The sequence below is a fragment of the Corvus hawaiiensis genome, chromosome 4 (assembly GCF_020740725.1).
Source record: "Corvus hawaiiensis isolate bCorHaw1 chromosome 4, bCorHaw1.pri.cur, whole genome shotgun sequence".
Classification (NCBI taxonomy): domain Eukaryota; kingdom Metazoa; phylum Chordata; class Aves; order Passeriformes; family Corvidae; genus Corvus; species Corvus hawaiiensis.
Window position 1 is genome coordinate 38,128,126 of NC_063216.1, and position 21,921 is coordinate 38,150,046.

Here is a 21,921-nt window from a genome sequence, read left to right on the forward strand (position 1 = left end):
TACTGGAAGTCAGACCTCACTGTTGTGTTGTTTGGGGTTTTTCCCTAATCTGTATTCTGTTAAAAGTGTAGGAGTACTGTTCCATGCTGTCTTTTAGTCACCTAAGCTTCATGACACCCTATCTGTAATTTAAGACTTAATTTAAACATACTAGTTGACAATCTGTGCACATCTTTGAATACTCTATTAAAGTGTTATATTTGACAAAAAAAAATCTTGTTATCTTTAATAGAAATACAGTCAGGTCCGTAAGATGAAGTAGTACCTTCTATTCATATTACATTAGTTGTTCATTGGTATAAATTCAACAAGCTCAACATGCATTTAGTAAAACAGCTGGCTTAGAGCAGCAGCCCAGTGCTGAGAGAACTCAGTCTACAAATTCTACCTACAACATGAATGGTCACATATTTCCTTCTTTGCGTGGTGTGCTTAGAGATTTACATCATGGGTTTAGTATAATAAATTTATTATCCTTTACAGAGTTGTTCCCTTATGAAGTATTCATTTGTAAAGCAAGAATTTTTATACAGGACTGCTAAGAACCATGAAGTAGACATATTTGCTTAGTAGTTTTATTTTTTTTTTCGGGTTCTATAATCATATTTCATCAACTGGTACAACAAAACATATATAAAAATCAAAACAAAGAGGGCTTGTTGAGCTTGATGCATGGTAAATCTATTTGGTTTATTCTTGGTTTATTGTTAAATATTATATTGCATTTCTTTAAGCAGACATCGTGTATATTGTGATTTCTAGCATTCCACACACAGCAGCTTATTGTTGTTCCCTTTAAATATGGGAAATAAAAATGGTTTTAGTTTGCTATTAAAAAAAAAACAAATTGAGAGAGCATACTGCTATATTACATGGCCCAAGAAATATTGGCAGCATGCTCTTTGGCTTTCATCCGTAGAACTGCAATGCTGGAGGACCTCCTTTCAAACTCTGGTTTGGTTTCAAAAGCATGTCCATTGGTTGCCCCAGAAAGCAATGAGTCAGTGAAAAAATTATTGAGGGGCATGTGGCTGAACTGATTCTGGTGGTTTGAGAAGCCCGTGTAGCCAGAATCTGTCCGGGGTGAATGGGAGTAAGGTGTCATACAAGAGGACGTATCTCGTGGCAGCATGCAGGAGGTAACCACAGAGCCGCTAGCCGCATTCCCTGCCCACAGATTGTTCTGAATCTGGAACATATGAAATGAATACAATTAAATTTAGATAGTTCATCTTTTGTTTTCTGCAATGCTTGGTTTGTTTTACTTCACACATAACTAGTTCTCCTCTGAAACAAGCAACATATTTCCCTGCAATCATGTTAGAAAACAGTATGAAGAGATCACATGAGTCAAAATATGAGATTGTTCACTTAAGAGCAAGGGCTGATGATTCATGCTCCTTACTTTGTCATCCATTTGCTCTGTGGCTCCATATATGATGTCTAGTGTTGAACCTCAGGATGCCATCAGCCCAGCCAGTCAATAAAATTAATGGAAACACACAACTGACATCAGAGAAGAGGTGTCAAAAGAGCGTACAAGATCATAAATATTTTCACCATAAATGCTTCTCCTCATTAGAATTCCTACTTTCATGGTAGGAAAGACTAGACGAGGGTGAACAAAACAAACCAGTTCAGATTTCTCAAGCGACAAAGCCCAACAAGTATTTGAAAAATTTAGTAATGAGAAGCCTTGCATAATTACTTTAAAACAAATGAAACCATAAAACACAGGAATTACTGATAATACATTCAAGGCTTTTTCTTAAATTTGTTTCAAAGATAGATTTGAGCTAAAATTTCTTTTCATGGTGTTTTTATGTGAAATTATACTTTGAGGGCATCACTGTTTCAGCATTCAGCCTTAACAGGCTGCAATATGCATCCCTGGGAAAGGTTGCATGACAGACTAGGACACAAACTTTGTGGTTACCAGCGATGTCTGGAGTAACCATGTATTCAAGCTTTGATGTATAATCCTTTCTATACTTGGCAGTCACTTAAAGCTTCATTCTGAGTCCCAGGCCTTCTACCGTCTATGTATAGATGCTATTTATGGATAGGTATTTTTCACTTGTTTGTTACTAGATGAACAGACAGGAAGATTTTCAAGACTTAACATAAGTCAGCTCTTGTTATTATCTCAGACTGCATGGTCTTTCATTCCTGCTGTATTCACTTTGATTTGATCAAACTTCATACTCAGCAGCTGCCCTTCTGTTTTTTTCAAACTCTCCACTCTCTGTCTATTAGTACTACATGTATATGGTATAATTTCTGACATACTCAAGCTTCCTCAGTCATTCCTCATTTGCACACACCATTATACAATATACAGCTTTGTATGCCTTCTCCACTTTTACCTATATATCTTTCCTGAATGCTGATTTTTTTTTTTTTTTTTAATGTACAAATAACATCAGGGAAGACATTTTTAGCCCCCATTCACAGTATGGATCTTGTCTGCCAGTAACCATATCCTCTCCTATTTGTTTTCCTTTGCTAAATTTGTCCTCCTTCTAAAAATTTGTTGTCTGTTCAGTGTATCCTTGCCCTGATGCACTGCAATTGAGCCCACGTGTCTTTGTTCTCTGTGATATGTTAGACTAACTCAATTACTCCTTGGTTAGCACTGAAAAGTGAATTCCCACTTCAAACTTAATTTTACATTCACATTCCAAGTCCATAGATAAAGGAATTTTGACTTAAGATATAAAGGTTATCTTTCTAGATGAGTGATTTTTTTCTGTCAAAGTAGAGGTCAGGGGAAGTAATGAAGTATGACAGATGCACACATAGGCATACACAGAATGAAAACATGTTTCTAATGCTGATGAGTTGTGTTTTCTCCCATTTTCCTATCAGTTTGCAACAGCACATACTCACCAAAGCACCAACAAGCTAAAGCGATAAATTATGGTTCACTGAACTCGTCTAGCTGAGATCTAGTGCAGATAGGAAGGATGAAATAGTCTTATTTTAAAAGTTAATATTTTAAACAGTTGTATTAGCAAGGTCATCAGGAGCTGACAAACTAATCTGGGCTCCTTGGGAATTACAGCAGCAAAAATAGATTTGGTAAATGCTCCATTTTGGTTTCCTACAAAAGCCTGGGGAAAAGTAATGGTATGACACATCTCCCCAAACTCTGGGTCTGCTCAGCTTGTTTACACGGACATGCACATGTGCAGTTCCACACACAGTTCCACACACACTCGTGGACATGTCTTGCCTTTCCACACACACACGTACACACATAGCTGGGCACACCTCAGGCTTCTGCTCCTGCATATGTTAGGTGGCAGGCTGAGAGGCGGTGGAGTAAGTAAGGTGCCTGAGGAAGGATATGGAAGATTTTTCCTCCTTCCTGTGGGCCTCCTGAAGTCTACATGAGGAAATCTATAAAAAGCTTCAGAACTTTCCAGTTCCCGCCTCCCATAATCAGTTTTTAGAGGACTCAAACATCAGCCCATGGGAGACTCTCCACAGTTTGACATGATTCCCAGCTGCCTTATTACTCCTTAATTGATCTACCTGAGCCAGTTTTGACTTATAATCAGACAAATTTCCCCAGGGAGAAACAGTTAATCTGTGCAGTGTCTAATACAGGAGCTATTTCTGAAGGAGCTCATAGTCTCCAAAGGTAACTCACATGTGACAAAGTCTTGTTTATCTGAATTACTGAAATTTCTTTCTAAGAAATTCTATGCCAAATGCTTCAGTCACCCAGGCGGTGCAGATATAATTATGGGAATAATTTTCAAAAAAAATCTGTTTAAGAGCAAACATGCACAAGTTTGCCTTTAAAACAGTCATGGTGGGAAGTCTTCAAAAGGTTCAGAGGCTCAGTTTGAAAGTGCCCAATAACCTATGTGGTCTGGAGGAATCACAACATCCCTTTGTCTTTCCATATTTTGAGTAGTTTAGTTTGCAGTAAACTAAGTTTAGTACCACCAATTTTCCTGATATTTTTACCCTAGACAAATCCCTTTCAGTTTAGCTTCAGTGAGATTGCACAGGTGTAAATGAGAAGAGAATTCAGCTTCAAATCCTAAAATATTCCAATGTCTTTTTAAAGCAATATGTGAACAAGCTATTAATTCCTAAAACTTTCAAAGGTGTGCCCTAGGTTTCTTTCTTAGAGAAAGGAATACAAATTAGTAAACTGAACTTCAGGAATGCCACAAGATTCTAGGAAACTTTACATCTTCTCTCATGAGGTAGTTATGTTTTCCAAAAGAATGTCTCAGTCATATCAATTTTCTATTCATTTTTGTTGGTTGAGTGACTTCACATTTGCTATTAAATTTTCATTTCTTTACAAGGATTTACAACATAAATATCTTGTAGCAAAATTTAGATGCAGAAGGTAGTCCTATATTAAAAATAAATACAGTAATGTTTCACAATAAGTCAAAATTATCAGACCTTCTTCTGGTATGTTAGAAGGAAAAGCGACATTATGTACATGAATTTAAAGAAAATATTTTTCCTCTTAAAATCTTGTGTGATCCATGAACTATATAAAAGGCAATTCAGAGACTGTGAATGAGGCTATACATACTGCACATCTCTGGTTTCTGTTAACATCACAAACAACTTGAGCTTTGCTCTTGTGGTTACCATGAAATTACCAGAGCCCTTCAATATATTTACCTACTGTATGTTTTATACACACATACACATGCACACACACCCTTCCTGATAGAAAAAGAAATAGGATTTCATAGCTGTGACAAGAACATAACTGGAGAGTTATGGTTGTTAACACGGTTACGATATAATTTCCTAAGCACGTGACCTTCTGTTAGACACTGCAGAAGAAAACGAGCTGAGGTAATTGCTCATTCCACTTGGTGTCACTGCTTTTTTCTGTTAAACCTGAGCTTCAGCCTTTTTATACAGGCCCTGGAGAAATCACACAAACTCAAATGTCAAAATTTTCTGGGAGTTTTACTATCACTTCCCTAGCTTTGGCTCTCCCATCACCAAATCTCTTGACTCATTGCAGTCACCTGCCTGTCCGGACTAGAGTCTGTCTCCAGCAGACACACGTGTGAGCACTTCTATTTGAGTGCGTTTTAGTGCTTCACATGAGAAACAAAATTCTAATCTCTTTTAAGATCTCTAGCTATTAAGAGATTTTATTATTATATTATGCAATAAATGTTATATATGTTGAATGCTATTATAATTACTCAAGTAATTAATTAGGAACTACACATTTACTTTGTTTTCAGGGTATTCTTATTCACTGCATGGGAAACAAGAGTGGCACTAACTGAACAGTTAAGAATTTATGCAATTATAAAAAACATGTGAGTGTCAGACTGATTTGCTAAACTTTTGTCACTCCTCTCCTTGTGTGAAGCAACAGTCCTCGCACTGCCAGAAAATATCAAATCTGTGCAAGCACAAGGAGCTGCTTCAGGCAGATTAAATGCAATAGCTGTTAAACTTCTCAAAACTGCTAGTTCACAGCTCGTATCTGTTGGTCATTCCTAGTCCATCACTATGATTAGTTTGGTTTGTCACTTTCTGCTTTTTTTTTTCTGGATGCCTGTTTAGAACATCCAAAATACAGGTAGAAATTTGCCTGTTTTTCCCAAGTTTGTAGATTCTCAGAATAATTTAAACTGAAAAGAGCCTCTGGGATTATTTTTCCAAACCCTTGCTCACAGCTACTCTTAAATTTAGATAAGGTTACTCAAGCCCCATTCGGCGATGTTTTGAGTCACTCCAGCTACAGGGGTTCTTTAATTTCTATGGGCAACTTGTCCCAAAGCTTCACCACTCTCATTGCATTTTTACATTTATATCTAGACAGAACACTTCTCAGTGTAATTTGTGAACATTTTGTAGGAGCTGTTGGACCAACTGCACATGTGAAGATCACCTGTACTGTATTGGGCTCAGGTACATATGAGAGAGATGCAGTACACAATTTTTAGATATAAATAAAATGCTACCTGGCCCCTGGTAGTGAGATGCTTAAAATATGCTCAAAAATATGTGATAGACCCCTTCAGTCCACATTTGGGCTTACAGATGGTGAACAAAATAAAAATCTGATCATTAGATTTCACACTAAAGTTTGCTAAGCTTCAAAATAATGAGGATTTGAAAAGTCATCAAGCTTTCATTCTTGTATGGGGTGTTTTGTAAACTGTAAATTCTTCCTACTGCAATCTTGGAGCCAGTTACAATAAGGGTTAGTTATATTTCAACTCTATGATACAGTTAAAGGCAAAATTTCATGCTTTGAAAAATACTATTCAAAAATTTGTGTATCTCAGAAAAAAAAAATTAATTTGCCTTATAATTAAGCCCCAGTAAAGTCACTCACACAGTTAAAGAAATATGTTTCACAAATAAAGAGATAGAACAACAAACTGAATGTTGAGACTGTGAAAAGGACCACATACAGTGGTGGTTTATTACCAAGAAAAAATAAAAGTGCAGTGCATAAGCTACTTTGTGTAGAACAGACACCACCCAGAAAGATTAGAAGTGTCACTCTTGTTGGAAGATCAGGCACAGCAAGGCAAGTGAGCACACATGCAGCAAGACACACACCATCCAGGTGGTGGCTCAGCCTGAGCTCCATGCTGTCACAGCTAGACAGCATGAGTGTATGATAAAACTCCTTTGAAGCTAGCTCAGATATGTCTGCCACATCTATTCCTGCTTAATCAGTGTACCCATAGCCTTAATGAACTATTGTGATTAACTGTCATTTTTATGTCTACTACAGTTAAAAGAAATTTTCAGTCATATAACATGTGGTGTCTAATATATTCCATATGAACCTTTAATTAGAGCATGTAACTTTGATTATTGCTAATGAGGATTAGCCATATGTACTAAAGCTAGAGCAAACTATAATGATGATCCAAGGACTTAGTACTTAACACATGTATGCTGATACTACTTCTACACTCTTTGCCAACACATCATGTGATGCCATGCTGTTCAACATATTAATTTAATTTATCATTCTGGTGGATGGAATGCAAACTTCAGCATCTTCCTTCTATTTCTGAGATTTCAACATTTTCCTTTCTTTCTATACCTTCTATATCACTCCTGTTTCCATACTTTCGAAAAGCTTTTGTCGTCTTAGGATTCCCACCTGCACTAGACTGGGTTTTTTTAACTAAAACAAAAAAATTAAATTCTATCCTATCCAACTCTTGCCTGCAGTTTCAACAAAATTTTAAAAAACCCAAACATTTTACATGTGATACTAAGAGGGAAAGTAGAATGGTGTGACAAAATGAATCCTTTTAAAAGAACTTAGAAGAAAAATTACAATAAATGAACATGATTCAAAGAACAAGTAAGAAGGAGGAAAGATGCAAAATGAGGAAAGATGCAAAGTAAGGAAAGAGCCTAGGTGGGAGAAAAATGTTGCCCTTTTTTATCTGCTTTTCAGTGATACAATTTAATGTTTATTTACATACTGATGCACTTATTTATAAAGATAACATCTTTATAAACTTATTCATACAGGGAAAGCTGCAAGTCTGTGTGATAATAGTATAGGCTCTTGTGTGCAGAAATAAGGAGGGGTTATATGAAATTTTGTCTCAGGTTTTCTTGCTACTTCTCCTAGGTAAGCATTGAATCTGATGAGATCGAGTGCCCTTTGTAACAGTAGCCTTCCTACTAACATAGGGTGGCAGAAGGAGTCAAATAAAGACCAATAAGGTAAGAGAAGAACAAAGCTAAAGAGGCTTTTTATTGTTCCTCTTTCATCATATCATTTATAGATCCATGTAAGATAACTACAGATGACTGCAGCTGAACCACATATGAGATTAAAAAAACTTTTAGAGATCATCATACCTGTTTTACACCTTATGTTTCAGGAATAAAAAATTTAATTGATCAGGTTTTTGACAGCTTTAAAGGGAACCCATGTCTGGCATAGAAGTCCGTTTGGTTAAGTTTCCTAAACATAAATGTCTAATACTTAGCTGACCACGGTTGCCTACAATGAAGGATGGACTGTCCATTTAAATCCTGTTCATCAGCACTTCAACAGTGTCTCAGATATCCTGAGACATCTTTAATGACACTCGATACTGTATTTAGGTGACCAAATTAAGTATGACTTGTTTACTAACATTCACTCAGGTGAAATGAAGTAAACTTCCCCGTGAAGTGAATCTGCATTCATTTCCCCACTGATGTTAAGATGCTCCATCTTCACTTTCACATCATCAGTAGGATATTGCTATAAGTTAAACTGCATAGGATGTGTTTTTCTGAGTGGACTTAAGATGACTTAGACCACAATGTGTTGTATCTGCAAGAGAAGCTTGAAGTTCAAATACTGAAATTAATGAAACGGAAATCTTTCACTAAAATGAATGAAAAACACTGTGCATAACATTTTCCAAGAAAAATCTGATTTTCAGCATAATGTTAAAGCCTTGAAAAAAACATGTAAGTAACACTTAGTTGTGCTGGACTATTGTACAAACTGCACTCCTTTGTAATCCAGCTTGTGACAGTGTAATTAATGGAAAATATATGCGTGCAGAATTTGGCCAGTTTAGGAGATATTCAACTTCTTGGCAGGTAGGTGAGCAATTTTTTTGAAGAAAAAAAGAAACATCTAAAGTCAATACACTATAAAAATAATTAAGGTTAGACTGAAAGAGCAGAGCAAAGAACTATGATCTACCAAAAAAACCCTAAACTGTTATTTTTGTGAAGATAAAGATGTGGAATTTAATAGCAAAATTAGACTGGATTGTAGAGACAGGTGTTGGACCAGACCATCTCCAGAGGTCACTTGCAATCTCTACCTTTCTCTGATTCAGAGCCAGCCTTCTGTCTGAAATGAGTTGAAAGAATAATTTTCTCACAGGAAAAAATTTTCATGTTTACATAGTCACACAATGCATAGCAGCATTTTGTTCTTAATTTGTATTTGATTAAGATAATTGGTGAAGAGATTAAGCAGAAGTCTCCACATCACCCTCTGTTAGCTGCAAGAGACTGATGCTTCTGCTGGAAAGCAACCGAGATGTGTTTTCTCAACATATCCGTGTCTGGACTCAAAACAGAAAATCTGCAGGCTGCAAATCCTTATAATGCACACCAGAAATTCACATTTGTTCCTGCTCTTTCTGCCATACAGCTGTAAACATCTCGGCTTGATTTCATCCTTTTCCAATATTCAACCTATTTTTTTTCCAGCAACAGGGAGTCTGTTTTTCCCCTTGTTGATTCTTAAATAAGCTTCAGTGATCTGTGTTCCACAATCCCCAAGAAAAACTATTTACTTAAAAGTATGGCAAAGCTCGTCTAATATTTGCTTATTTCTTTGTCACGAGAGAAGTGATTGTACACAAGTAGTGGTGCAGGAATAGGAGCAAAGAAAAAAAGGATATTTGTTTCCTTTTCTTACATTATCTACAAAGAAATAATGGAATTGTTTGGGAAATCAATTTATAACATTAGAACAAAACATGCAGATAACAATTTTAAATACCTTTTCTGCTGAATTGTGGGGTAGATTGATAAATTTATATCAAGTCAGGCACTGTATATTTATTTTCCATAAGTGAGGCACTTAGAAAAGGATATCTAGTTCAAAAGATTTGAATGATGTTAGTGGTCATTGTGTTTTTAAAACAGATTTTCATTGTCTCAGGCATTCCCAGTGGAAGTGTTATATACATGATAGGGATGTGGTTTTACTGAAGGTGAGGATTTAAGAATGTGAAAACTATGAAGAATTACCCCCAGGTTAGCAAAAACATGAATTTTTATTAAATGTCCTGTGCTAATTACGTGGATACCCACTCATATTCCAGTGTACATAAAAGTAGCCAACTTCTTCTCTAAGGAGTGGGCTAACTTGTTTTTATCATGTAGCCAAGTTATACATGCAAGCACTCAGCTGAAATAGCCAATGTAAAGTGCACTCACACCTTCATTTAGCTCCTTGTTCCTGTTCTTGAAGTACAGAACAGTACAACGCAGCTTTCTCGTGCGGGCGACCAGACTCAGTTACACACTTGTGCCTCTCTGTTTGCCTGCAGTCTGTTAGTCTGTGGTTGTAGGGGAGCACATTGTATTACTGTTTGTGAATGGGTACACATTTTGTATTTCTACACATTTTAGAGATGCTTGATCTAAGATTATGGGACCAGCATTTGTATTTCAATCTTCTGTTTTTAAGAATCTATTAATTAATGATGGAAACATTTGTCAGGCTGAAACTTAGTTGTGTCATCTGTCTAGGAGATTTTTTTTTGACAAAAATGTAAACAGAAATGCAGTGAATTAATCTTTTTAACAATCTGAAAGGACAGAATAGATATTTTATTGCATTTAGAATTTTATAGATCATATTATCATATAATTTAAAAATATGGGATTTTTTGAAAAACATTAATTTTAGGACAATCATTTTAAGTGCTTGCCAATTACTTGTATTATTCCATTATCTTATACTAATGAAACTTTGGTCAGTTGGGAAAATTTGTAGATGGAATCCTACTAAAAATACAAGGTGACCTTGCAGACACAAAATTTAGTCTAGAAATCCCAAAGTTTCTGCACTGTTCCTTGTATCATTTGTTGTTATGCTATAAGTAAGTCAGAAAGACCTTCAAAAGAGAACTGAACACCTTGAGTGAGATCTGTGAGTGAATGTGCATCTATGTCCTTGTGAATCTACCTGGCACTACCTAAGGTTGTGTCCACCTGCTTAAACACAGAGTCTGTCATGCAGTGGTTGCTAATGCAGTTGGGTTATTGACCTGTTACATTATAAAATAAAACTAGACAGACTTACAAGTGCCACCACAGCTGAGATGGTTGTGTCCATGTTCTGAGCTGCTGGAATACAAGCCAGCTCTGTCCCAGGCACCAAACCTAGTAACATGCAACCTCTTCAGAGGTAAAGCACGTTAAGCTGAGTAGAGGACACATGAACCAAAGACCCCTGGTTCATAGCTAATCATTAAGAATCATTAAGGTTGGAAAAGGTCTCCAAGATCACTAGGTCCAACTAAAGCATAGCACTAATTGTCATTTACAGTCATTTCTTGAACACTTCCAGGGATGGTGACTCCACCACTCCAATGCTTAACCACTGTTGCAGTGAAAAATTTCTTCTGGTGTCTGACCTGAACCTCCCCTGGCTCAGCTTGAGGTTATGTCCTCCTGACCTGTCACTTGCTCCCTGGGAGAAGAGACCAAGGCCCATCTTGCTACAGTCTCCTTCCAGGTAGTTTAGGACCACGATAAGGTCTCTCCTGAGCCTCCTTTTCTCCAGGCAAAACAACTCCAGCTCTCTCAGCTGTTCCTCGTAGGACTTGTACTCCAGATCTTTCCCCAGCTGCGTTTGCCTTCTCTGAACACACTTCAGCCCTTCAATGTCTTTCTTGTAGTGAGGGGCCCACAACTGGATACAGGATTTGAGGTGCAGCCTCACCAGTGCCCAGTACAGGGGTGTAATCACTGCCCTGGTCCTGCTGGCCACACTGTTGCTGATACTGGCCAGGATGCCATTGGGCATCTTGGCCACCTGGGCACTTGCTGGCTCGTGTTGTGCTGCTGTCAACCAGCACCCACAGGCCCTTCTCTGCTGGGTCAATTTCCAGCCACTCTTCCCCAACGCTGAGGACCTCTCCATTCAGCCAATTTAGAGCATGACCAAAGCAAGCTCACATAGAATAGGAGTATATTCTTAAGGCTGACAGAGACCCCGCTACTTAATGAAGCTGAAGAGCACCAGAACACCAGTAGTGAAGGGAACCATGCAAAATTTTTTGCTTTGTATGGTGTTTTATTTTTATTAATTATGTGGTAAAAGCAATGTGAAGCCAGAGACATGAAAAACAATGGCTTCAGAATAAAAGTATTCAATGTGCTAAAACAAGCAAGCAGACAAAAGCAGAGAGTGAGGCAAAGCAGTAAACCAAAGGACTGGAGAACAGAGACAGAAGATTACAATCTTATTATGCTGTATACCTTACTACATACTAACAGGGAACTGAAACAGGAAAAAAAATACAGATTAAACTAACTACAACTGTCTGAGAGAGCTGTTCTTTCCCTCTGCCTCTCTCCCCCCCAGCAATATACATTAAATTATGATTCTACATGGCTTTATTACGGTTTTTGAGGTTCATAAAGAAATGGTGCATGTTTAACACATCAGAAGGAAGCTGTCTAGAGATCATATAGTTTATACTCATATTAGCAAAGCATACAAAACCAGAGTTGTTAAGACAGCTGCCAAATGTAGACCCAAAGTACTGCTTGGTCTTTACCATACCTGAGGGTAGCTGTCAGTCCTTGGAAGAACAGATATATCATAGGTGGCAGCAAAGTGGCTCTTAGCTTGCTGGATCTGACCATAGCGTTCTCTTTTCCTCCATTTTGCTCTTCGATTCTGGAACCAAACCTTTAGTATACAAGGAAACAGTCATCAGGGTAAACTAAATTATATACTGTGCAAAGAGTTTTAGGGAAAAAAACCCAAGAGATTTTGGACAGTGGCATTGAAAATTTCTCTTTATCTACAAAAGAGAAATGCTCCACCTGAAAATTAATTTCTTACAGTTTCAATATGGTCAATGTCTGACCTGCTTAAGTTATTGCTAGCTATTTTAAGAATACATATTGCTTCCTTTCTATTATCTCAAAAAACAGACAAAACAAAACAAATAAACAAAAAAACAACCTGAGAAATATCAGTCTGCAGCAAGTAAAGTTGTAAAGAAACATTCTCTTAAATTCCCATTCCCACTGACTTCCTAGGACTACCCATAATCTGCCTCCTAGAGGTGTCCATAATCTTTATCAAGTGCAGTAATAAAAGGCAGGAAAAACTGGCACAAGGACAGTACTCTACACAGCAGGAAAGGTTCCTATAAGGAAGGCTAAAAAGCCAGGAAGATAATAAAAAGTCATCATGTCACAGAGTTTTTGGAACTATTGTGGGGTTTTTTTCACATTGTTGTTAGGTGATATCTGCTTCTTATAATGGAAAACAAAATAATGGAACTTTATGAAGTAATTTAGATTTTATGCTTAAATTTCTTCATAACCCCTGGACTGTTCTGTAATATTTTGAGTGTCAAGAATTATATAAAAAACCTATTATATGGCCATTTCTTTCTGTTACTGATAACTGTAATTGTCCCATGGTCTTAATAATTTTTTTCTTTCAGACAGTTTATTTTGGACTGGTTAAGAATTATCCTGATTAATTAAGGTGATTGCTAAGAAAAGTAACACTGTATAAGAGTAATATCTGACTTATCTTTATTGTTCTGATGTAAGCAAGCTCACTGAGACTTTTCTAAGAAGTCACACTACTAACAGAACCTTTTTTTTTAAGGGAAACCATGGCATTGGTTAGTCTTCCTGCTAAATTGATCATTAATTCATTTTGATATATACATAAATGAATAGTGCTTTTTTTGTATAGACACTTCCTATATTTTGAGGGATATTTTCTGATTCCATATTGTGGGACATTTAAAATAACACTGTTTGGTTTAAAATTCCATTCTTGCATTAATCTTTGGAGAACACAACTGTCTTTTGATACTGCATAAGCAACCAGGGAATAATTTTGCTCATTTTGATTCCCAAGCACTTGTTGCAGATTTAGTATGTGCAATATTTTAAAATGTATTCAGCAATCAAAGCAAGGCTCATGCATATAACTCCTGAGTGTATATTGTTAGGGACCTTGGTGGTAAATTTGTGTTATTTATGATGCCTGAGGTTCAGCAAAAAGAAAAGGGATGGCAAAAAAAAAAATCTCCTATCTCCACAGGAGGCATCAAGGACACGATAAGGAAATTTAGTCATGAAGCTCTTTCCTTGAAAAAAGACCTTGACAATCTCCTTAAAATGGGTACCAATTACTGGACTGGCATGCAGCAGGAAAGAGAACAACTCAGATAAATTAGGTTCAGGTTGGCTCTCTCTGCATGTGTGCAGGACAAATATTAAATTGGATGTTGATGAAATGGTGGTGAAGGGAACTGTGGGTAAGGTATCCAGCTGATCACTGCTACACTAAATCAAACAATTTGCTTGAATTCATAGAACTAAATGAGAAAAAGCACATATTTTTTTCCTTTGACAATCCCCCAAAATGTTTCTGTTTACACCATTTTACTAGAAACTTACTCTTGGCAGAGATAAAGTAACCATTTGCCTCCACAAAGCAATGTGGAAATCTGCTGCTTGTTATCCTTGAATTGCCAGATGCTTGCCTTTAATGACGTAAGGCCTTGCAAATTGCTTCATCTTGTGATGGAATACTCTCGCTACTCTGGACAGATATGATCAACATGTCCTTTCATATTTAGTATACGAGAAATGCAAAGATTGGTTATCTTTTAAGAAAGGGAAGAACATGTCTAAATAAACTAGAAGTAGATACTCTGTGAAAGCCTGATATAAACTTATATATTCTTCACTTACTGTCTTCTTTTTAATACTCTTACCATATGAAGCTTCTAAATCTTAGGAAAATAAATGTGATAAGAAGTCAGTTGACACACTTTAGTTCAATTTTCCCCTCCCTGTTCTCACTATTAATTTGTTCTTGAAGTACTTCTCTGTATTCCAGAATTACGCATTTGTTAGAACAGTGTTTTAACGTTATGCTACCTTCTTTTCTTCAAGACTAAAACCCAATGAATGGAAGTCATACTTGGAAAGCTGTACCAAATTCAGAAGGAGAGGGATTGTGCAGAGCCTGAAGAGTTAAAAACCACTGAAGCAAATTCCATCGGCATTGCTGATATCGCATCGATGTAACTGAACACACAGCCTTGGACTCTATTTTCTGATGACAACAGTGAATATGATGTCTGGTTGAATAGACATGAAAAGAACACTTTTTATAAAACTAATTAGCTGAGTTTGTTTCTGAAAGTGTTTCTTATTTAATTTCAGTTTGTATGCATGTGCACTGACGCCTATTTCTCTATATGCATGTGTGAGTATGTGTTTAATTACAAGTTGTGAAGTTGTTATCATATTCAAGTCACTAAATTTAAAAAATTAATCCCAGTCTATAAGAATCAACAGGACTGAAATTCTCTAAATTGAAATAATGATTATTACCAGAAGAGTGAAGATACCTAAAATTAAGATAAACTTGCAAAATGTGGCTCACACCCTTTTCTAACAGAAGACCTCTAAACAAGGGAAAGGTTGCATTTCCTGGATATTTAGGTTCTTTTCTCACCACTGCACACCAAAAGCCATAAATACTATTGAGATTACTATATGAGCACATACTGAATGAATCATATTTGTATGCAGTTACGATACTCAAATAATGTACTAAGTGGTCAACACTATGTTTGTTTCCAAAAACTAGAATAACGTTATTCATCAGTTATGAAAGTTTAACAACCAGCAATTGTACCTCCTAATTTTGTGATTTCTGAGATCATTCCACAGAGAAAAGGTGGAAGGATTCTGTCCTTCTTTTTATACAGGCACAAACACACACAGAGATCTAAATAAATATGGGCATATAGATATATAGATATATAGATATTTATGCACATTTATGTATGTGCAGTTTCACTGCACACTCTTTGGATAGAAACAAGGAATTTGGTTACTTTTTAGACCGTACTTTTCATGCCATAACACACACACAATCCTCTGCATCTGAGTTCTGCATTGTCATCAGTCTGAACTACATGCAACGAGTCTTTAGTGGGATCTTTGCACGTAACACTTTATGTTTTCATTGCCTGGAATTCTACAAGAGATCAAGAAAGCTTTTCTAATGATGTTGTTTTCTCATCCCTTAAACAACTGTTCAGAACTGCAACACAAGATATTTTAAAAAATAACATTTTAGCACTGCAGCATAACAGCTCATATCCATAAAGAAAAGAAGCAAAACAAGCTGTTTACTTTAGCTTTACAGGCTTTTGTACAATCCTCAAGAGTATAATTTACTCATTCCTACAATTCACAATTTGTTGTAGAAATGCTGAAGTTTGGTTCTTACCTGGACTCTGGCCTCAGTGAGCTCTGTTCTTAGAGCTAGCTGTTCTCTTACATAGACATCAGGGTAGTGAGTTTTCTGGAATACTTTCTCCAGTTCCTCCAGCTGCAAACTGGTGAAAGTTGTTCTGTGTCTCCTCTTCTTACTGCTGGAGACATTGCTGTCACACTTATCACCAAGTTCATCCAGGTCTCCCTTCTCCTGCAGCCCTTTCACTGGAGACATCCTGAGATTGTTGCAATTGTCCATGGACCTGCTCAGCTCTGTGTGAAGAGGCTGACCTTCCACTTTAGTAATCCCGTAGTTCACTGCATACAAGGTGGGTTAACAGCTGGTTAATAAATGATCAAGGGGGAAGGGGAGGTGTTTAGATTCAGGAGTTCATATAAAACAGTTTCACAAGGAACAAGATTCTGTCTTGGCTGTGTTGTTTCTATATGAGATCATGGAAGAGGAATCTGTAATATTAACTACTGATAGAATAAAAGTGCTAAATCACACTGAATTCTAAATGAGAATTATATCTGAAAATATCATCTGAAAACTTACAGAGTAAGGAGACTGTGCAAGAGACTTGGATATTTTCACTCTGCCACTACTGCCACTAAAGTAGTTAACAATCCATGAAATCAGCATCAGCTAGAGTTATACAGATAAGGAATCGTAGCCCAAAACAGATTTTCATAGAAGAGGCACAAAGCTATTGACAAACGTGCCTTTAAACTTGAAAGCAAATGCAAAAACTTCTATTTCTATGAAAATACAAACTAACAAAGAAGTAAACTAAATAGCTGTAAACTGACAAATCAAGAAGCAAATGAAATCAAAAATTGAATTCACTTTAAAAACTCAATAAATTCCATATACCTTCTTTTGGATTTGTGAGGTGGAATTGTTTCCAATTAGGTTTGTTATGGTTACAAAATACAGGGCATTTCTGCAAAATGTTAACTTATTAAAAGAGATCGTTTCATATACTTTGTATAAGGATTGCAGGAACTATTTGTCTTTAGTTGTAGAGATAAGAAATGTTCTGCAGTAGCTTCTTAATAGGAAATGAAAACATTTCTAACTTTTCAGTATTTTTTACTTATCACACATCACTGGAAAAGTAATGAGATAAGTTATGGAATTCAAAAAAACTTTTTTTCTTTTCTAAGAAAAAGGTAAAAAAATATTCAAACTCTATAGAAATTAAAATTTACAAAGATGCCACATAACATAAGAAGCTTGCTTTGAGATTTTCTCACATTCTCAGTAATTTCTTTCAATTTGAGCTGATTGTAATGAAACACAATTTTTAGATACCATCAACACATACATAGATAGGAAATGCCCCAAAGCCCTCAAGGCACACATTAAATTAGTTAATTAGGAAAGACTCCAATGTATAAATCAATTTTCTATAGGTTATTTTTTTTTAAAATTACACTTGAAGAAATCTATCAATTTATCTGACAATTTTTTTCATAGCTTTTTATTTTTGAGAAAATAAAAAATTTTTCTCAGAAGTATATATATAATTCAATGACTATATGAAGTCAAAAAAGTATGGTACTGTTAGTCTTCTTATTGCATATGATCTTAACTGTGTTTTCCAATTCTTCTAGGAAATTATTTTTTAATTTTTTTTTTCTACAGGGATTTTCATCATGTTGCAATAATGAGGAAAATTTAAAATGTTTTTAAAAGAAAATATTCCATATTCTCCTTGCCGGTAGGCTAGAAAATTTTAATACTTGATAGAAGGTTTAACACTGTCTTTGGATGACCGACGTGGTTTTCGGAAGAATCATCTTTACGCATCATTTGGTAACACGGCAGAGAGAACCCCGCTACCGTCGCAGGACGATATCTGAAGGAACCGAAAATGACCAAGCGACCTTCCGTTCCTGGATCGGCACCGGAGAGCCGGCCGTGTCCGGGGTTCCTCCGACACCGACACCCGGCGATGCTTTCTCCCGGGAGTTTGCTGGGTGAAAACGCCGCGGCTCGTAGCGGGAGCGAGGGTGGCCGGGGAGAGGCCGGAGCCGACCAGGGGCGGCCAAGGGAGTGCCGGGGGGCGGCCGGGGGGCGCCGAGAGGTGCCGGGGGGCGGCCGTGCCCTGCAGCTCCCGCCGGGACCCGCCGGCTCCCCGGGCGGGCTGTGCCGGCGTGCCCGGCGCTGTGCTCCTCGGCCAGCCGCTGGACCCGGGCCGGGGCCGGTGTGGAAGGCAGTAGCCGAAGGGTTGCACTGAGAGGAAAAGAGCTCCTCAAAGTAGGCAGTTGCCTTCTCCCGGAGTTTTTGTTTTTTTTTTTTAATAGTAGTGGTGGTAGTATTATAACAGTAATATTGTTACAGTTATTGTTATTTTACTACGACCTGACAGCCCCTCGCATGCCCACAGCCGAAGGCTGCACAGCTGCCTTTGGTCTCCCTGGGCGGGAGAATCCCTGCCCTCGCCCGTGTATCTCCAGGAGGAAGAATAACCCTGGGATGACGACTCACCGTTGTTGTCCTGGCAGGGTGATGTCCTCTCCAGCCTCACATGATGCTCAGCTCTTTGCAGAGGGTTGAAGGCCTGTATGCATTTGCTGCCTGACGTTTTGCTATAAAAGGACTCATTGTCCAAAGTTTCCATAACGTGCTCCAAACTGCCTCCTGCTCCCATGTAAAAGTCACTGTTCTTGCTCGGCTGGCTCTTCAGGGCAAACTTCTCGCTCAGAAAATCCATAATCATCTAAGGCTGCTTGAGAGCCTCTTCCCTAGACAGAGGCTGGACTGTGAGCAAGGGAGGGAGAGTGAGTGGATGGGAGGGAAGGAAGGAGGGAGGAAGAGGCGTTCAGTGCTTAGGGAGCTGTTTTGCCTCTGAGCCTTTGATTTGTCTTGTCTTGAAAGGGGAACTCGAAGTTGCTCTTATATCTTGAAGCTCAGCAGGACTTCTTGTGCAACCTCCCATTTCTAATGAATATGAAAATAACCAAGCAGTCTAACTCCACCCCAGGTCCCCCAAGACCTAATCCCAACACAGGAGGGAGTTCCAGGCCCGTTTTCGACAGACAGATCTGTTTCAGACAGACGCACACAAGCATTCGGGGAGGGTGAGGGGAGAAAGGGAGGGAGGGGAGGGAGGACAAATAAAAAGGACATTTCCCCTCTGCAACCTATTCTTATTTCTCCAGGGATCCTGGAAAGAGTAATCCCTCGCTTCCCTCCCTCTTCCCCCAGCTCCCTGAGAGGCTTAGAGCAACGTAATTTCAGGGGCACATACCCTCAAGTGAAGGATCTTCTTTAATTGATTTGACTGATACGTCGGTAGCTGCAGTCCTGTTCTCTGAAGCTGTAAAATTAAGAACCGGTGTTCCCTCTTTATTAAACTGCTCAGAAGTTTTGTCCTAGAGTTAAACAGAGAAAAAAATATTATAGGCAGTTGTCTGCGCAGAGGGAATGGAAACAGAGAAACTTAAAACTAGAACTCTCTCACAGCAGAAACTGGCCTAAAAGAGAATTTGCCTGCTATGAAACAGATCTTAACCAGTCTGCCTCTGTGTGTGTGTTTGGGGTTGAGGGGGAGTGTGTGTGTCTGTGCAAAGTGGTTAAAACGGACCTTTATTTTAAATCTCCTGAAATATTTCGGTTTTTTTTAAATACTGTTTCTAAATGAAAGTATTTTTTGAAAGTCTTAGGTAATAAAAAGAAAAATAAAAGAGCCATATATTCATGCATTCCTATGGATATTGGAAAAGCGGGTGGTTTTCACCCAAAGTGTGAGCTTTGAAGTGTTGAATTCCTTGGTCCCTTCGCACATTGATAAGATTTAAAACACAGGCGAGAAAGATAGTGGACTATTTCGAAAAGGCACGAATTAAGGAAAAGAGCTTCCGTGCTTCCTCGTGAAAGGAGTACTCGCTGAAGTAAAGCAAACCCGAGATAGCAATCTCTTCAGAAGAATATTTCAGCATCGTGTGCCCGCGCTTGTCTTTTCTACTGAGGCTATTTTAGAACCCGATTCGGCGGGCCCTTCCCCCGCTGGGGCGGGGAGGGGAGAAGAAGCGGGGCTTTAATGAGTGGCTGAAGTATCGGTGCAACACTGGCCAGCCGGGGCTGCGGAGCGGCTTAGAGACCTTTCCTGTGAACCCAGTCAAAGGTGAAGGGAAGGCCATTTCGGGTCCAGCATGTTTCCCGGCAAGCAGCTTCCCTTCCTTCTTCAGCTGGTCTCTAATCTGATCTTTTCCCGGAGAAAGGGGTAGCTGAGGGATGTTTTTTTCCAGCTACCACTGTGGAGTAGCTGTGGGCACCATCCGCCACATGCACCATCTGCCCTTCCCTGTCATCTGTCAGGGCCGGGCTGCTAGCCCCACATCTTCGTCCCTGTTCCCGGCGTTACCTGCCGCCATCACCGAGCTGGGGCTGCGGGAGGCGCGAAACCCCGTCGTGACTGAGCGCAGAGGTGGTGCTCGGGGGCTTGGGGTGCGACAGGTTTTTTTGTGGTATGGGGGTGTCTCTTTGGTGGGGAGTGAGAGGTGGAAGCGGTTTCCGTAAGCCCCCGAGAGAACAGGAATGGAAGGGGCGCAGAGTACGAGCGGTGCCCGCGGTGCGCGGCCAGGTGAGGCAGAGGCCAGCTGCCTGCCCCGGGAGAGAGGCTGGACCCTGCCCCAGGGGCCGCTCCACGGGCAGTTCCCCTCCCCGGATTTCACATGAAAAACGACACGTTTCCTCCTTGCACCTTCTGGAACAACGCCTGCTCCGGACCCGGGGAAATAGATCCTCTCCCTGCCCCCGCATCTCCGTGTGCTGGCACTTCGGCAGCGTGTTTATAACTGTGCGTTAAAAGCACTAAATGCCTTGGGGAAGGGAAAAAAAGGGGGGGTGGGGGGGAGAGACAGAGAGTAACACACAGAGAGAGAGAGAGGGAGAGAGAGAGAGAGAGAGAGAGGGAGAAAATGGAGCTCTGGATGTCTTTTAAATGAAAGACACATGCAACATTTTTGCAGCTTGCAATCCACTTTTATCCCAATAAATGTCCCTCTTTAAAGACAACTATTAAACTCCAGGAAAGCCGAGGACAAGGAGCATCTCCTATGACCGTAAACCCCCCAAGAGCTGCCAGCAGCAGCAGGGCTATTTCTAGGGAGGCCGGAGGGAACGCGGGTGCTTGTCGCGGGGATGCGCGTGGCCCGCTGGCGGCGAGGAGCCGCCTCGGCGGCGGCAGCGCTCGCTCCCCACCGAGCTGCTCCGCACCCCGGCAGCCCCTCCACCCTTTCCCTCCCGGGAGGATCGGACCACCCCGGCGGCGGCGGCGGCGGCTGACCCGCGGGGCCGTGGAAGCGCCGGCCTCGTCCGGGGACCGAGCTGGGGACGGGCTGCAGCGTCCTCTGTGTTCTTCACCCCTGCTCCGCTGAGAGAACACGACCCTCCTGCAGCTTATTCTCCCCAGCGGGGACTCCTCTCCCTTACAGCCCCGTCTTTGCGAAGCACTCCCCGCCGAGATTAGCGCCGACATTTATGTATATGCGTTTACAATATCTGAGTATTAAATATAGAGCGCGATAGCAACTATGACCGGGTCTTAAAATACGTCCTTCCTCAACAGGAAATAACAAATAAATAAATAAAAATCAGAGTGATTCCACATCACTGTTAGCTCCAGGGACCAAATTCTGCTCTCATTTACCTCTGTGCAACCCAGAGGACTTCAAAGGGAAGGAGAGATGTAACCTAGGGGAGAATTGGCGCCACGTTCTCCTTAAAAGCTTGAAAACAGAAAGCTGACTTCAGCGGGCTAAAACCATTTGAGAGGGGTTGGACAGATCCCGGGGGAGAAGGCGGCAAAGGGAAAAAATTCTGTGCTGAGGTGAGACAGCTTTGAAAAGCATCTTTCTTCAGGGACCTACTCCCTCCGCCAGGCAGCCCCG

The 21,921-nt window shown here is 39.6% G+C and overlaps 1 protein-coding gene across 2 annotated transcripts; it reads right to left on the reverse strand.

Annotated features, from left to right (window-relative positions):
• Positions 1-282: 282 nt before the first annotated feature.
• ALX1 (ALX homeobox 1) lies at positions 283-19,411 on the reverse strand. Of its 2 annotated transcripts, XM_048301573.1 has the most exons (5): positions 19,278-19,411; positions 18,515-18,787; positions 16,031-16,335; positions 12,308-12,436; positions 283-1,189 (listed from the first exon to the last, which is right to left on the reverse strand). In XM_048301573.1, exons 2-5 carry the CDS (start codon positions 18,744-18,746, stop codon positions 869-871), a joined length of 987 nt encoding a protein of 328 aa, XP_048157530.1. In that variant the 5' UTR covers positions 18,747-18,787; positions 19,278-19,411; the 3' UTR covers positions 283-868. The 2 variants fall into 2 exon arrangements, with proteins under 2 accessions (XP_048157530.1, XP_048157529.1); XM_048301572.1 differs by lacking the exon at positions 19,278-19,411 and having other exon boundaries at positions 18,515-19,043.
• Between the last annotated feature and the right edge of the window lie 2,510 nt (positions 19,412-21,921).

Excerpts from the sequence above, each read along its gene's own strand:
- ALX1 (XM_048301573.1), bottom strand. The coding sequence starts at position 18,746 with ATGATTATGGATTTTCTGAGCGAGAAGTTTGCCCTGAAGAGCCAGCCG. Across the intron at positions 16,336-18,514 it reads ACCCTGCCAGGACAACAACG|TGAACTACGGGATTACTAAA; the intron begins GTGAGTCGTCAT and ends CCTTGTATGCAG. Across the intron at positions 1,190-12,307 it reads GGACTGACAGCTACCCTCAG|ATTCAGAACAATCTGTGGGC; the intron begins GTATGGTAAAGA and ends CATATGTTCCAG.